The 15226-nt window shown below is 38.2% G+C and overlaps 2 protein-coding genes across 2 annotated transcripts in view; both read left to right on the top strand.

Annotated features, from left to right (window-relative positions):
- Positions 1-6724, top strand: part of LOC127673560 (vomeronasal type-2 receptor 116-like) — a 31706-nt gene extending 24982 nt beyond the window's left edge. The window contains exon 6 of the mRNA XM_052169238.1: positions 5796-6724. Within this exon, the coding sequence (XP_052025198.1) occupies positions 5796-6724 (929 nt within the window). The remainder of the gene's footprint in view (positions 1-5795) is intronic.
- Positions 1-15226, top strand: part of LOC127673567 (formyl peptide receptor 2-like) — a 476281-nt gene that overhangs the window by 106662 nt on the left and 354393 nt on the right. The gene's annotated exons all lie outside the window — the stretch shown is intronic.

The following is a 15226-nucleotide window of genomic DNA, read 5'->3' on the forward strand; positions in this document are numbered from 1 at the left end:
ATTCATTTTGTTTTAATAGCTGTCTTAGTCAGGGTTTCTCTGCTTGCACAAACATCATGATCAAGAAGCAAGTTGCACAGGAAATGGCTTATTAAGCTTACATTTCCACCTTGCTGCTCATCACTAAATGAAGTCAGGACTGGAACTCAAGCAGGTCAGGAAGCAGGAGCTGATGCAGAGGTCATGGAGGGATGTTTCTTACTGGTTTGCTTCCTCTGCCTTGCTCAGCTTGCTTTCTTATAGAACCCAAGTCTACTAGCCCAGAGATGGCACCACGCACAAGGGGCCCTCTCCCCTGGATTACTAATTGAAAAACGAATTACAGCTGGGTCTTATGGAGGAATTTCCTCAACTGAAGCTTCTTTCTCTGTGATAACTCCAACTTGTGTCAATTTGATCCACAAAACTAGCCAGTATATTAGCTAAGTAGTACTCCATTATATGAATGTACCACATATTCTGTCTCCCTTCCTCTGTGGAAGGGCATCTGAGTTCTTTTCATCTTCTGACTATTATAAATAAGACTGCTACGAACATAGTGGAGCATGTTTCCTTGTTATATGTTGGAGCATCTTTTGAATATATGCCCAGGAGTGGGTCCTCAGGTAATACTATGTCCAATTTTCTGAGGAACTGTCAGACTGATTTCCAGAGTAGATGTAGAAGCTTTCAATTCAACCAAGAACAGAGAAGTGTTCCTTTTCTCCACATCTTTGTCAGGATCTGCTGTCAGCTGAGTTTTTGATCTTACACATTCTGACTGGTGTGAGGTCAAATCTCAAGGTTGCTTTGATTTGCATTTCCCTGATGACTAAGGATGTTGAACATTTCTTTAGGTGCTTCTCAGCTATTTAGTACTCCTCAATTGAGAACTCTTTGTTTACCTATGTACTCCATTTTTCAATAGGGTTATTTGAATGTCTGGAGTCTAACTTCTTGAGTTCTTTGTATATGTTGGATATTCTCTCTCTGTCAGGTGTAGGATTGGAAAGGATCTTTCCCCAATATGTTGGGTGCTGTTTTGTCCTCTGGACAGTGTCCTTTGCCCTACAGAAGCTTTGCATTTGTCTATTGTTGGTTTTAGAGCATAAGCCATTCATGTTATGTTCAGGAAAATTTCTCCTGTACCCATGTGTTTGAGGCTCTTCCCCCTTTCTCTTCTATTAGTTTCAGTGTATCTGGTTTTATGTGGAAATCCTTGATCCACTTGGACTTGAGCTTTGTACAAGGAGATAAGAATGGATTGATTTGTATTCTTCTACATCCTGACCACCAGTTGAACCAGTACCACTTGTTGAAAATGCCCTTTTTACCACTGGATAGTTTTAGTTTCTTTGTCAAAGGCCAAGATACAATTCACAGACCATATGAAACTCAAGAAGAAAGAAGTCCAAAGTGTGGATACTTTGGTCCTTATTATAAGGGGGGACAAAATATCCATGAGAGGAGATACAGAGACTGAATGAAAGGCCATCTAGAGACTTCCCTACCTGGGGATTCATCTTATATACAGTTACCAAACCCAGACACTATTGTGGATGCCAACAAGTCTTTGCTGTCAGGAGCCTGGTAGAGCTGTTTCCTGAGAGCCTTTGACAGTGCCTGACAAATACAGAGGTGGATGCTCTCAGTCAACCTTTGGACTGAGAACAGGGTCCCCAATGGAGGAGTTAAAGAGAGGACTGCAAGAGCTGAAGGGATTTGCAGCCTTATAGGAAGAACAACAATATCAACCTGACAGACACCCCAGAGCTCCCAGGGACTAAACCATAAGTCAAAGAGTACACATGGAGGGACCCATGGCTCCAGCCACATATGTAGCAGAGGATGACTGTGTTGGGCATCAGTGAAAGGAAAGGCCCTTGGTCCTGTGAATGCTAGATGTCTCAGTGTAGGGGAATTAGTGGGCCTCCGGGTGGCAATGGGTAGGTGATTGGGGGAACACCCTCATTGAAGCAGGGGGAGGGGGAATGGGATAAGGGTTTCCTAGGGTGGCGAACTGGGAAAGGGGCTAACATTTCCTGGTGTAAATCAATAAAATATTCAATAAGAAAATTTAAAAAGAAGATTTAAAATAAATATTATATACTATCTCAACCCTAAAAATAAAAGGTGAAAATTAAATTTCTTTAAAAAATAAAGATTAAATGACCATGGGTGTATGAGTTCATTTCTGGGTCTTCAATTCTATTCCATTGATCTTCCTGCCTGTCTCTGTTCTAATACCATACAGTTTTTTTATCACTATTGATTTTATCAGCTTTGTATTAAAGATAGAGGTCAAGGATGGTGATTCCCCCAGAAGTTCTTTTATTGTTGAGAATAGTTTTTGATATACTGGATTTTTTGTTATTCCATATGAATTTGTAAATTGCTCTTTCTATCTGTATGAAGAATTGAGTTAAAATTTTGATGGGGAATACATTGAATCTGTAGATTGCTTTTGTCAAGATGCCCATGTTTACTATATTAATCCTGTCAACCCATGAGCATGGGAGATCTTTCCATCTTCTGAGATCTTCTATTTCTTTCTCCAGAGATGTGAAATTCTTGTATAGATCTTTTCACTTGCTTGGTTAGAGTCACACCAAGTTATTTTACATTATTTATGACTACTGTGAAAGCTCTTGTTTATCTAATTTCTTTCTCAGTCTGTTTATCCTTTGAGTAGAGGAATGCTATTGATGTGCTTTAGTTAATGTTATATCCAGCCACATTGCTGAAATTGTTTGTCAGGTTCATGAGTTCTCTGGTGGAATTTTTGGGGTTACTTCAGTATAATATTATATCATCTACAAAATGGTGGTGTTTTGATTTCTTTCTTTCCAATTTGTATCTTGCTCTGGCTTGAACTTTTAGTACTTTATTGAATAGGTAGGAATAGAGAGGGTAGCCTTGTCTAGTCGCTGATTTTAGTGGGATTCTTTCAATTTTCTTTCCATTTACATCAATTTCTACCTTATTTCAATACAAGGAGGCAAATGGAAATTCATGTTTGATTTACCCATTATATTTACTTTCTACTATAATTAAATATTTAAATTTTCTTAATTTGTAGAAATTATCATGAAATCCTTTTATATTGTCCAGCAATATGTAGTAAAATATTATTTGCAACTATAATCTCAAAGGAACATGAACAGTCTGTAATATCAAAATGTACCAAGTTCTAAGAGATGTTATGGAATGTATAATCTGCACCTAGAAGAATAGGTAATGAGCACATTTATGGCATCTTCAACATACAAAAAAAATAACATTCTATAATTCTATCTGTTAAAATTTTCTCATTTGTATTAATACTGAAAATTTTAAAATGTTATTTATTTACTTTTGTCAGAATACAGTACGATATATTAGATCATATTCATGCCCACAAAACATATGAGAACCACCTCTCTACCTCTTTACTTATTTAATGTTTTGTTTTTTTCTCCTAAATTTTAACTTTTACTCCAATTTGTCCTACTCAAATATGTTTGAATGTGAGTCCTGCACTGTAGAAATCTATACTTTCTATTGGTCACAATTGTGAAGAATGTGGACTCTTCCATTCTTACTAAAAAAAAAAATTATTATAGCTCCTCAGGTAAGGGTGTCACTTCATGCTAATCATCCATCCATGATGAAAACCGGTCAGGCATGAGCTTGATTCTGTTATGTACACGCTGCCACAGCCATAAGTTTGTATGTAGGAGTGTCGTGATATTTCTGGATATCACTGATTTTTAGGTTTCAAAGGCTCTTGATTCGTATGAAGCTGCCATACTCTCTTTCATAAATGACATCATTCTTTAATAGTAAATATGACTATCAACTTTTAGCCAAAAATCCATATACATTATATAGTAAATAAATGCCACTATATATTCATATGAATATACATATATGTATACATATATATGTACATACATATATATTTATGTATTGTGTGGTGTTTGTGTGTATATGTATGTATTCATGTATGTTACCAAGTCAGTTTGCAAATGTATTCTGTGTATACATAACAATGTGTCAATCAACAACTCCAAATCTGACAGGGGTTGTGTTTAATAATTCTATTGTACATCACTACATGGCTCAAAGGAATGTAAAGTACTGTAAATTTAAAAATATTGCTGATTGAAAATTTGTACAATAATGTGATACATTTTGAAAGTTGAGATATTTATTATTATAGTAAAATTAATATCTAGTGATCAATTCACATAAGAATTTTAGAGACATTTGGACATAGTGATAATGTTACACATATATCTTGGTACATAGATTTTATGTTAATCATCAAATTTACAAAATTACAAGAGCAAAGTATGATAAAACTCTTTTTTAAAGTCCTCCAACTCTTTAAGATTTATTTTTTTTTATTTCATGTATGTGGGTACACTGTCACTGTCTTCAGACACAAGAGGATCCCCATTACATATGGTTGTGAGCCACCATGTGGTTGATGGGAGTTGAACTCAGGACCTCTGGAAGAGCAGTCAGTCCTCTTAACCGCTGAGCCATAGCTCCAGCCCATCCTTCAAGTCTTGTAATAATTTTCTATTTATGTGAAACAGATCCTTGCCTCAAATGTTGTTAAATCATTTTACTGGGTGCTTTATGAGCATTTGCTAATGCAATAGTAAATGTAATGAAGTAGAATCTCTTCACTAAACTCCAGCAGAGAATTGAAAAAGTTGGAAACTTAAGGATTTCTAAGAAGAAAAGAGAATTTAGGACTCATTTTAAAAAGCATTAACTAAAAAACATTGCAAAGATTCTCTCAATGTAACAAATTTTACATGTATCATTCATAAAGAATATTTTATTTATGAAGTGATATCTGGGCTGAGGTACATTTATTCAATATAACTTACTATTCTAGTTACTTTTAAAAAGGGATATACCAATGTCAGAAAAGGCAGAGAAAATTTGGAAGTAATGTGAGGGAAAACATTAGGCTAGTTCAATTTAAATAGCTATGATGAAGATGGATTATTGAAGAAGTTCCTGGAAGTACTTGGCAGTAAAACGGGAAACTTCATACATTGCTTTAGCAATGTATACTCTGAATGTCTATTTATGGTCCAACTGAAGCCATTGCCAACAATATACAAACTGGTAATAATGAATAGACTCAGTGGTTATAGCAAGGTAAAAAGGAGAGAGAGAGAGAGGGGGGAGTAGAAGGAGAGGGAGAGGGAGAGGGGGAGAGGGAGGGGGAGAGGGAGAGGGAGGGAGGGAGGGAGAGAGAGAGAGAGAGAGAGAGAGAGAGAGAGAGAGAGAGAGAGAGAGAGAGAGAACACATTAAGTTGGGAGGGAAATCTGATGGAAGGAATGGAGGTTAACAGTGGAAAATATAGAAGTATTGGATCAAAGCATTATATATGAACATAAATACTAAAAGAAATGTCTAAGAAAAAAGTTTACTTGATCATGTTAATTTCTCTTTCTTTGATATAAACTGTTTCTTTTCATGTTATTGATTTAATTTATCTTAGAACTTTGATACATTTTTTTTTAACTCTGCCTGGATTATCAACATAGAGCCTAGAAAGTTCTTTTATTTCATTATTTTATTTTTTACATTCCAGGCATTGTGCCACTCCTGGTTCCCCCATCCATATTTTCTCATCCCATTCTTCCTCAATAATATGCATTATTGACAACAATGTGCTTATTAATTTGTCCCTGAAAAAGCAAAGCAATGTAACATCTATAACAGTCCAGGTATTGAATAATATCTCAGAAATGAAGGGATCAACCCATCCTTGGCTCATGATCTCAGGATAACCCATATTTTTCACCAGATGCGGATCAATGTGTGAAGTGTCCAGAGAGTCATTATGCAAATACAGAGAAGAACCACTGCCTCCAGAAAGCTGTGAGCTTTCTGGCCTATGAAGACCCCTTGGGGATGGCTCTTGCCAGCATAGCTCTGTGCTCATCTACACTCACAACCTTTGTTATTGGCATATTTGTAAAACACAGAGGCACTCCTGTTGTGAAGGCCAACAACCAAGCTCTCAGTTTTATTTTGCTCATTACACTCACCTTCTGTTTTCTTTGTTCTTTGACTTTCATTGGCCAGCCCAACAAAGACACCTGTATCCTGCAGCAGACCACATTTGGAGTTGCATTCACTGTGGCTCTTGCCACTGTGTTGGCCAAAGCTATTACTGTGGTTATTGCATTCAAGGCCACTTTTCCAGGGAGAATGGTAACTTGGCTAATGGTATCAAAAGCCCCAAACTACATCATTCCTATCTGCACTCTGATACAAGTTGTTTTTTGTGGAATATGGATGGCAATCTCTCCTCCATTCATCGACCAAGATGTTCATTCTGAACATGGACACATCATACTTTTCTGCAACAAGGGTTCATCTGTTGCCTTCCACTGTGTCCTCGGATACCTCTGCTTTTTGGCACTTGGGGGTTACATGATGGCTTTCTTATCTAGAACTCTTCCTAATACATTCAATGAATCCAAATTTCTCTCATTCAGCTTGCTGGTGTTCTTTTGTGTCTGGGTCACCTTTCTTCCTGTCTACCATAGCACTAAGGGGAAATACATGGTTGCTATGGAAATATTTTCTATTTTGGCTTCCAGCACAGCACTCCTTGGCTTCATATTTGGTCCTAAGTGTTATATTATCTTATTGAGACCAGATGAGAATACATTTAATTATATCAGAGACAAAATGCATTCTAGAAGAAACAAGTCTCACAAAATATAGTTCAAAAAACAGATTTAGCTTTCATGTTAATAACTTCATAAAAGGTTTTATTTCATTCCCCATATTTTTTCTAAGCATGTGCTATAAAATTATAATATGCATTTGATTCTGCTAGTTTTTTTCCTTTATTGAATTGTATTACAATGTCCTAGTATGAGAGCCTTTTTGTTTTGCTTTGTTTTCTAGATTTGAAAACCACATCTGCTCTCTGAGCCTCCACTATTTCAAATCTAAGAAATAGAAGTCCCAAATCTTGATCATGTTGAATTTCTCTTTCTTTGATATAAACTGTTTCTTTTCATGTTATTGATTTAATTTATCATTGAACTTGATATATATTTTTTACTCTGCCTGAATTAGCAACATAGAGCAGGGAAAATTCTTTTATTATTTTACTTTTTATATTCCAGGCATTGCCCCACTCCTGGTTCCCCACCCATATTTTCTCATCCCATTCTTCCTCAGCCTTACCTCCAAGAGGATGCTCTCTCTCTCCATGCTCCACTAGGGTTCCTTGTACCTTTGGGTCCCAAGTCTACCAAGGATTAGGTTCATCTACCACTGAGGCCAGATCAGGCAGTCCTCTGCTATATATGTACCAGAGGCCTCAGACCAGCCTATATTTGCTGCATGGTTAGTGATTCAGTCTCTGGGATCGCCCATGAGTCAGGGTTAGTTGAGACTACAGGTCTTCCTATGGGGTTGCCTTCTTCTTGCAGCTTCTTCCTTCCTTTCCCAAATTCCACCACAGGGATTCTTGACTTCAGTCTAATAGTTGGTTGCATTTTCTTCACTCAAATGCTGATAGGGCCTTTCAGAGGGCAGCCATGTTAGGCTTTTTTCTGTAAGCATATCATCGCATCAGTAATATTAGTAGGTCCTGGTGCTCCCTCTTTTGAAACAGATTCCAAGTTAGGCCAGTCAGTGGACTGCCTTTCCTTCAGTCTCTTCTCCATTTTTGTCCCTGTAGTTCTTTTAGTCAGGAACAATTATCGATCAGAAATTTTGACTGTGGGTTGGTAACCCTGTCCCTCCTCTTGTGGTTCTGTCTATCTACTGGGGTACACTCTTCAAGTCCATTCTCACCATTGTGGAGCTGTTTGGCTAAGATCACCTCCCTTGACTCTGAGATTTTTAAACCTCCAAGGTCTATGGGACATTCTAGAGCATTTTCCCACCCCCAAAGGATGCATGATTACATTCATTTTCCTGGCTCCATTGACTTCTCTCCTTTTGCTGCCCCCATATCTGATCCTGTTCCACCTTTCACCCCTCTCATTTCTCCTATAAATGACCCTTCCTTCCTAGGCTCCCATGATATTTTGTTCTCCCTTCTAAGTTTTAGACTTTCTCTGTTAGATTCAGTGTATATAGTTTTATGTTGAGGTCATTGATCCACTTAGACTTCAGCTTTGTGCAAGGTGATAGTTGTGGATCTATTTTCATGCAATTAGACCAGGACCATTTATTGAAGTTGCTTTATTTTTCCCACTGTATATTTTCTGGCTTCTTTGTTAAATATCAAGTGTCCATATGTGGGTGGGTTTACTTTTGGATTTCTGATTCTATTCCATTGATAGACCTGTCTGTCTCCGTACTAATACCGTGTGGTTTTTTTTTTTTTTTTTTTTTTTTTTTTTTTTATCACTATTGCTTCATAGTACTGGTTGAGGCCAGGGATGGTGATTCCAATGGAAGTTCTTCTATTGCTGAGAATATTTTTGTCTATCCTGGGATTTTTCCCATACAAAGTTGAGAATTGCTCTTTCCATGTCTCTGAAGAACAGTGTTGGAATTTTGATGGGGATTGAATTGAATCTGTAGATAGGTTTGGTAAGATGGCCCTCTTAACTATGTGAATTCTACCAATCCATGAACATGGGAGAACTTTCCGTCTTCTGAGGTCTTCTTCCATTTCTATTTTCAGGAATTTGTAGTTCTTGTCACACAGATCTCACTTGCTTGGTAAGGGTTACATAAGATATTTTATACCATTTGAGGTTATTGTGAAGGGTATTGTTTACCCAATATTGTTCTCATCCTGCTTATCATTTGTTTAAAAAAAAGGAGACTATTGATTTGTTTGAGTTAATTTTATATTCAGCCACTTTGCTGAAGTTTTGGATCAGTTATAGGAATTCTCTGGTGGAATTTTTGGGGTCGCTTATGTATGCTATCATATCATCTGCCATATAGCTAGACTCTACTCTGACTAGATCATAACTAAAGATAACCCATGTTATTTTATCCTAGATTTTGCCACATGTCTGGTTACCAATGCGCAGGTACCACGTGTCTATCTCTTTACATCTTCCAAGACTGATCCCCCTTCTGGTTCTTTCCTAGAACACTTTCTCTGTCCCAGATCTCCACCTCTATTTCTTGCCTAAGCCATATGCCATATGCCATATATCTGTTAATTTAATTAGCATTTTAAATTTAGTTTTGAATTGATGTGATGTATCCATATGATGCAAAAGATATTTTCTCTTTATGAACCAACCTCAAAAACATAAATGTACTATGTTGTTTCTCAAAGTGAGAATTGCTTTAGTTAGGGTTACCATTGTTGTTCATCTTCAAAAAAGTCAGGAAAGAACTCAGAGAAGAAGCATGGAAGCAGCAGCTGGATCAGAAGTAATGGAAGAGTGCTGCTTACTGGCTCGCTATAGTGGATTTATCGTCCTCTTATAGAAGCTAGGGATAATACTACCCACAATAGGCTGGGACTTCCCATATCCATATTATTTGTTTATCTATCTATCTATCTATCTATCTATCTATCTATCTAGGCCATGAATTCCTAATTTCTACAAGACTTTTAACATGAAGGGGTATTTTTTCAGTATCTAATGAGATGATCATGTGACTTTTTTCCTTGAGGGTTTTTTTTTTTTTTTTTTTTTTTTTTTTTTTGAGATAGGGTTTCTCTGTGTAACTCTGGCTGTCCTGTCCTGGAACTCACTCTGTAGACCAGGCTGGCTTTGAACTCAGAAATCTACTTGTCTCTGCCTCCCAGAGTGCTGGGATTACAGTAGTGAGCCACCACTGCCCAGCTTTCCTTGAGTTTCTTAATATAGTGTATGATGTTGGAATTTTATACATGAACCATCCCTGCATACATGGGTTGAAGCCTACTAGGTCATGATGAATGATGGTTTAGGTGTGTTCTTAGATTCAGTTTTCTAGAATATTTTGAATATTTTTTACATCCATATTCATAAGCAAAATTTGTATGAAGATCTTTCTTTGTTGGGTTTTTGTGTGATTTATGTATCAGAGTAACTGTGACATCGTAGAATAAATAGGTCATGTTACTTCTTTTTCTGTCTTGTGTAATAGTTTGAGGAATGTGGGTATTAGCTCTTCTTTGAAGGTCTGGTAGAATTTTGCACTAAACTCATCTGGCCATGTGCGTTTTATAGTTTAGTGGTATTTAAATGTCGTGGATATTAGCTTGGAAACTGGAATATGCAAAACATAATCCACACTTCAAATGAGGTACAAGAAGAACGGAGGAGTGGCCCCTAGTTCTGGAAAGACCCAGTGTAGCAGTATAAGACAAAACCAGAACCAGGAAGTGGGAAGGGATGGGTGGGAGAACAGAGGGAGGGAAGGGGGCTTATGTGACTTTCGGGGAGTGGAGAACCAGAAAAGGGGGAAATCATTTGAAATGTAAATAAAAAATATATCGAATAAAATTTAAAAAAAAAATGTCGTTTTCCAGCTACTTAGTTGTTATGGGACTGTTTAGATAGTTTACCTGATCTTGATTTATCTTTGTTCCATATTATCTGTTAGGGTTCTGTCTAAGCTCCACCCCCACGGTTACCTGGAAACAGCCAGGTGGGGTTTCACCCCCTCCTCTCTTATCTCTTTCTTACCTCTCTCCCTCTAAGCTTCTCTCTTGCCCCTCTTGGGCTCTCTTCCCCTCCCCCCCTCTCTCCATGTGGTCATGGCCGGCCTCTGCTTCTCTACTCTCTCTCTCTCTCTCTCTCTCTCTCTCTCTCTCTCTCTCTCTCTCTCTCTCTCTCTCCCTCTCCCTCTCCCTCTCCCTCTCCCTCTCCCTCTCCCTCCCCTTCTCTTCTCTCTCTCTCTCTCTCTCTCTCTCTCTCTCTCTCTCTCTCTCTCTCTCTCTCTCTCTCTCTCTCTGCCTTTCTCTGCCTCTACTACCCCCTTAACTCCCATCCCATGCCCTGAATAAACTCTATTCTATACTATGCTGGTGTTTGGCTGGTCCCTCAGGGGGAAGGGATGCCTCAGCATGGGCCAGCTGAGGAACCCCCTTCCCCCACACCGCTGTATACCATATTCTCTAAGCTCTTTCTTTTTTTATGTTCACAATGTTAACTGTCTAGGAAATCATGCATTTCATTTAGATTTTCCAGTTTTGTAGAGTATATATAGGCTTTTATAGTTAGGTTTTCATATATATATATATATATATATATATATATATATATATATATATATATGTTTTGTTTCCTCCGTTTCTGTTATGTCTCCCTTTTCATTTTGTTAATTTGGATCCCTTCTTGGTTTTGTTGATTCTTTGCACCATTCTCTTTGTTTCTCATTGGCTAATTTCAGCCCTGAGTTTATGCTTTCCTGAAGTCTACTCATGGTGGGTGTGTTTGTTTCCTTCTTTTCTAGAGTTTTCAGGTGTGTTTTTTTTTTGTTGTTGTTGTTGTTGTTGTTGTTGTTGCTAGTATAGGATTTCTCCAATTTCTTTATGAAGTCACCAAGTTCTCCATCTCTGGAGTTACCTCCGTCTGTGTTTTCCTTATTGTTTCTATTTCCAATTTTAGGTCTTGGATCATTTTGCTCAGTTCCTTCACCTACTAGATTGTATTTTCCTGTATCTTATTACGGGATTTATTTGTTCCCTCTCTAAGAGCTACCTGTTTGCCTGTGTTTTCCACTATTTCTTTAAGGGAATTATTTATGTCCTCCTTAAAGGCTTCTAACATCTTCGTGATATGAATTTTTGGTCTGAGTTTTGCTTTTCCTATGTTTTAAGATTATCCAGGGCTTTCGTGCTGTGGTGGGAGAACTGAGTTCTGATGGTGCCGAAATGCATTGGCTCTATCACTTATGCTTTTATGTTTGCCTCTTGTCATCTGTTTTTCTCTGGTGTTAACAGCCCTGGGTGTCTCTGACAGGAGCCAGACTCCCTGAAGGCATGTTGAGCTGTTTCTGTTTGGGGAGGTCTTGTGTGTTTCTGGTTAGAACTGGTCTCCTGTGTTCTTGGTTAGGGTGAAACTCCTGGGGGGCAGGCAGGCTCTGGGTTCTAGGGGCAGGATCTTCCCTGGATGCATATAGAGGTCTAGACAGGAAGGATTATACTCCTAGTTATTGCCATCTCCTGTGTCCATGGTTGTGGCAGATGTCCTGTCTCCCTTTTACTACAGATGACCTGGGAGACAGGCATTCTTTGGGGTATGGCAGAGTATCAGACCATAATCTGTTCTGGGTGGAAGAACAGCCTGGAATGAAGATGGAGCTGAGCTTGGGGGTAGGTCCTGCATCAACTGGGCTCTGTGGGTGTCCCAACTGGCATGGGTGTTTGTGTTTAGTCTTACCTGTGTCCCTGGTTACTGTAGAACTCCTGTGAGACTGGTAGGCTGTGGGATATGGAAGTGCATCTGGCCTGCTGATCTGGCCAGGGTGGAGAAGGAGATCAGCAGCAAAACCTTTCTTAATAAACTGTCTTCATGACCATTAATAATTCATACTAAAATCTTATTGTTATATAAGTATTTTGTAATGTTATTGTATATTCAATTTTGAATACACCAGGTTTAAAAATCAATAACATGGTGTTTCTAAAGCACTTAAAATATTTATTTAATTTATAATGCTTTCATTGTATTTTTCTGCTGATATTGAAAAACACCAGATATTTTATTTTAGATACAATTATTTTAATAGTATTCTATTCCATTCCATCTTATACTGAATTCTAATGTAGTATATAGGAATATTTAGAACTGTCTTTTATTACTCAACATAAAATATGAATCTTCCAGAACAATCAACTTTAGGTTAACTGTACATAGGCAATATTTGTCACAAAACATTTTACATGGTCAGCTCTTAGGAGTCTAGCTGACTGCATACAGTTCTATTTAAACCTAGACATTTATACATCTTTTATCTAGTAATCTGCTCTCTGGTCCCTCAGTTGTTCTGAGTTCAAGAAATGCTTTTCCCATAACTAGATAATGCTGAATTTTGGTATCCTTCTTCAATATGAAATGCTCATTTCGACATTATTGATTTAATTTGCTTTTGATATATATCCCTCCATTAAAATCATGAATTGTTTATAATCTATTATGTTATTACTTATTTCCATGATACAGCATTATTTTTAAAAATTGTAACAGTTAATAAAATAATTCCTTTTCCTTTCCCCATTCCAATGTGAGAGAAAACATCAATAAAACTGCTAGAACTCTAGTGTGTGATCTAACTTCTAGTTACTTTAACACATTGCTCTCATTAATATACTCCAGGCAAAAGTTTTTCAAAAATTTTGTTAAGTATGCAGTTAAACTACCAATAGCTTATGCTCTAAGATCAAGAATTGAAAAATGGTACCTCATAAAATTACTGAGTTTCTGTAAGGCAAAGGATATTGTCAAAAGAACAAACGGCAACCAACAAATTGGGAAAAGATCTTCACCAACCCTACATTCCACAGAGGGCTAATATCCAATATATGCAAAGAACTCAAGAAGTTAGATTCTAGAGAGCCAAATAACCCCATTAAAAATGAGGTACAGAGCTAAACAAAGAATTTTCGATTTCAAAGAATATTGAGTGGCCGAGAAGCACCTGAAGAAGTGTTCAACATCCTTAGTTATCAGGTAAACGCAAATCAAAACAACCCTGATATTTTACCTCACACCAGTCAGAATGGCTAAGATCAAACACTCAGGAGTCAGCAGGTGCTGGCAAGGATGTGGAGAAAGAGGAACACTCCTCCACTGCTGGTGGGGTTGCAAGCTGGTACAACCACTCTAGAAATCAGTCTGGCAGTTCATCAGAAAACTTGGCATGATACTACTGGAGGACCCTGTTATACCACTCCTGCGCATATATCCAGAGGATTGCCCAGCATGTAAAAAGGATACATGCTCCACCATGTTCATTGCAGGCCTATTTATAATAGCCAGAAGTTGGAAAGAACCCAGGTGTCCCTCAACAGAAGAATGGATACAGAAACTGTGGTATATATACACAATGGAGTACTATTCAGCCATTAAAAACAATGAATTCATGAAATTCTTAGACAAATGGATGGAACTGGAGAATATCATCCTAAGTGAGGTAACCCAATCACAAAAGAACACTCATGGTATGCACTCACTGATAAACGGATTATTAGCCTAGAAGCTTGGACTACCCAAGACACAATTCACATATCAAATAAAGCCCAAGAAGGAAGGGGAGGCCCCTGGTTCTGGAAAGGCTCAGTGCAGCAGTGTAGAGGAATACCAGGACAGGCAAGTGGAAAGGGGTGGATTGGGAAACAGGGGGAGGGAAGAGGCCTGTGGGACTTTTGGGGAGGGGGGATCCAGGAAAAGAGAAATCATTTGAAATATCAATTAATAAAAAAAAGCATGCAGTTAAACTTCTGACAACTCAATAAGTATGAAATCATATGTTCAATGAAAATTCATACAATTAACTAAATGGTAGAAAAGCATTTAGTCTTGAAGGGAAATACACGATTACAACTCTACTAAAAGAGTATTGGTATAGTGATGTCTTATGGGAACAGCAAAGGTCATAAAACCAGCAGTCTTTTGACAAAGATCCAGCAAAACGGAATTGCATGTGTTTTTTTTTAAATTATTATTAACTATATTATTTATTTACATTTCAAATATTGTCCCCTTTCCTGGTTCCCCCTGCCCCAAAAATCCCATAAGCCATCTCCCCTTCCCCAATCAACCCTGCCCCCCTGCTTCCCTGTCCTGGTATTCCTCTACACTACAGCATCAAGTCTTTCCAGGACCAAGGGCCTCTCCTCCCTTTGGTGTCTAACAGGACTATCCCCTGCTGTCTATGAGTCTGGAGCCATGGGTAACTCCACGTGTATTCTTTGGTTGATGGTTTTGTCCCTGGGAGTTCTGAGAGTACTGGGCGGCCCATACTGTTCCTCCTCCTGTGGTGCTGCAAACCCCTTCAGCTCCTAGGGTCCCTTCTCTAGCTGCTCCATTGGGGAGGAGATTTGCTTAGTTCAATGGTTGGCTGAGAGTGTCCCCCTCTGTATTTCTCATGCACAAGTAGAGCCTCCCAGGTGACAGCTATATTCGGCTCTGTTCAGCAAGTACTTGTGGGCATCAATAATAGTGTCTGGGATTTGTAACTGTATATTGGATGGATCTCTAGGTGGGGTAGTCTCTAGATGGTCTTTCCCTCAGACTCTGCTCCACTCTCAGTCTCTATATCTCCTTCTGTGGGTATTTTGTTCCCCCTTCTACAAAGGAT

Source organism: Apodemus sylvaticus, chromosome 23, assembly GCF_947179515.1.
Source record: "Apodemus sylvaticus chromosome 23, mApoSyl1.1, whole genome shotgun sequence".
Classification (NCBI taxonomy): domain Eukaryota; kingdom Metazoa; phylum Chordata; class Mammalia; order Rodentia; family Muridae; genus Apodemus; species Apodemus sylvaticus.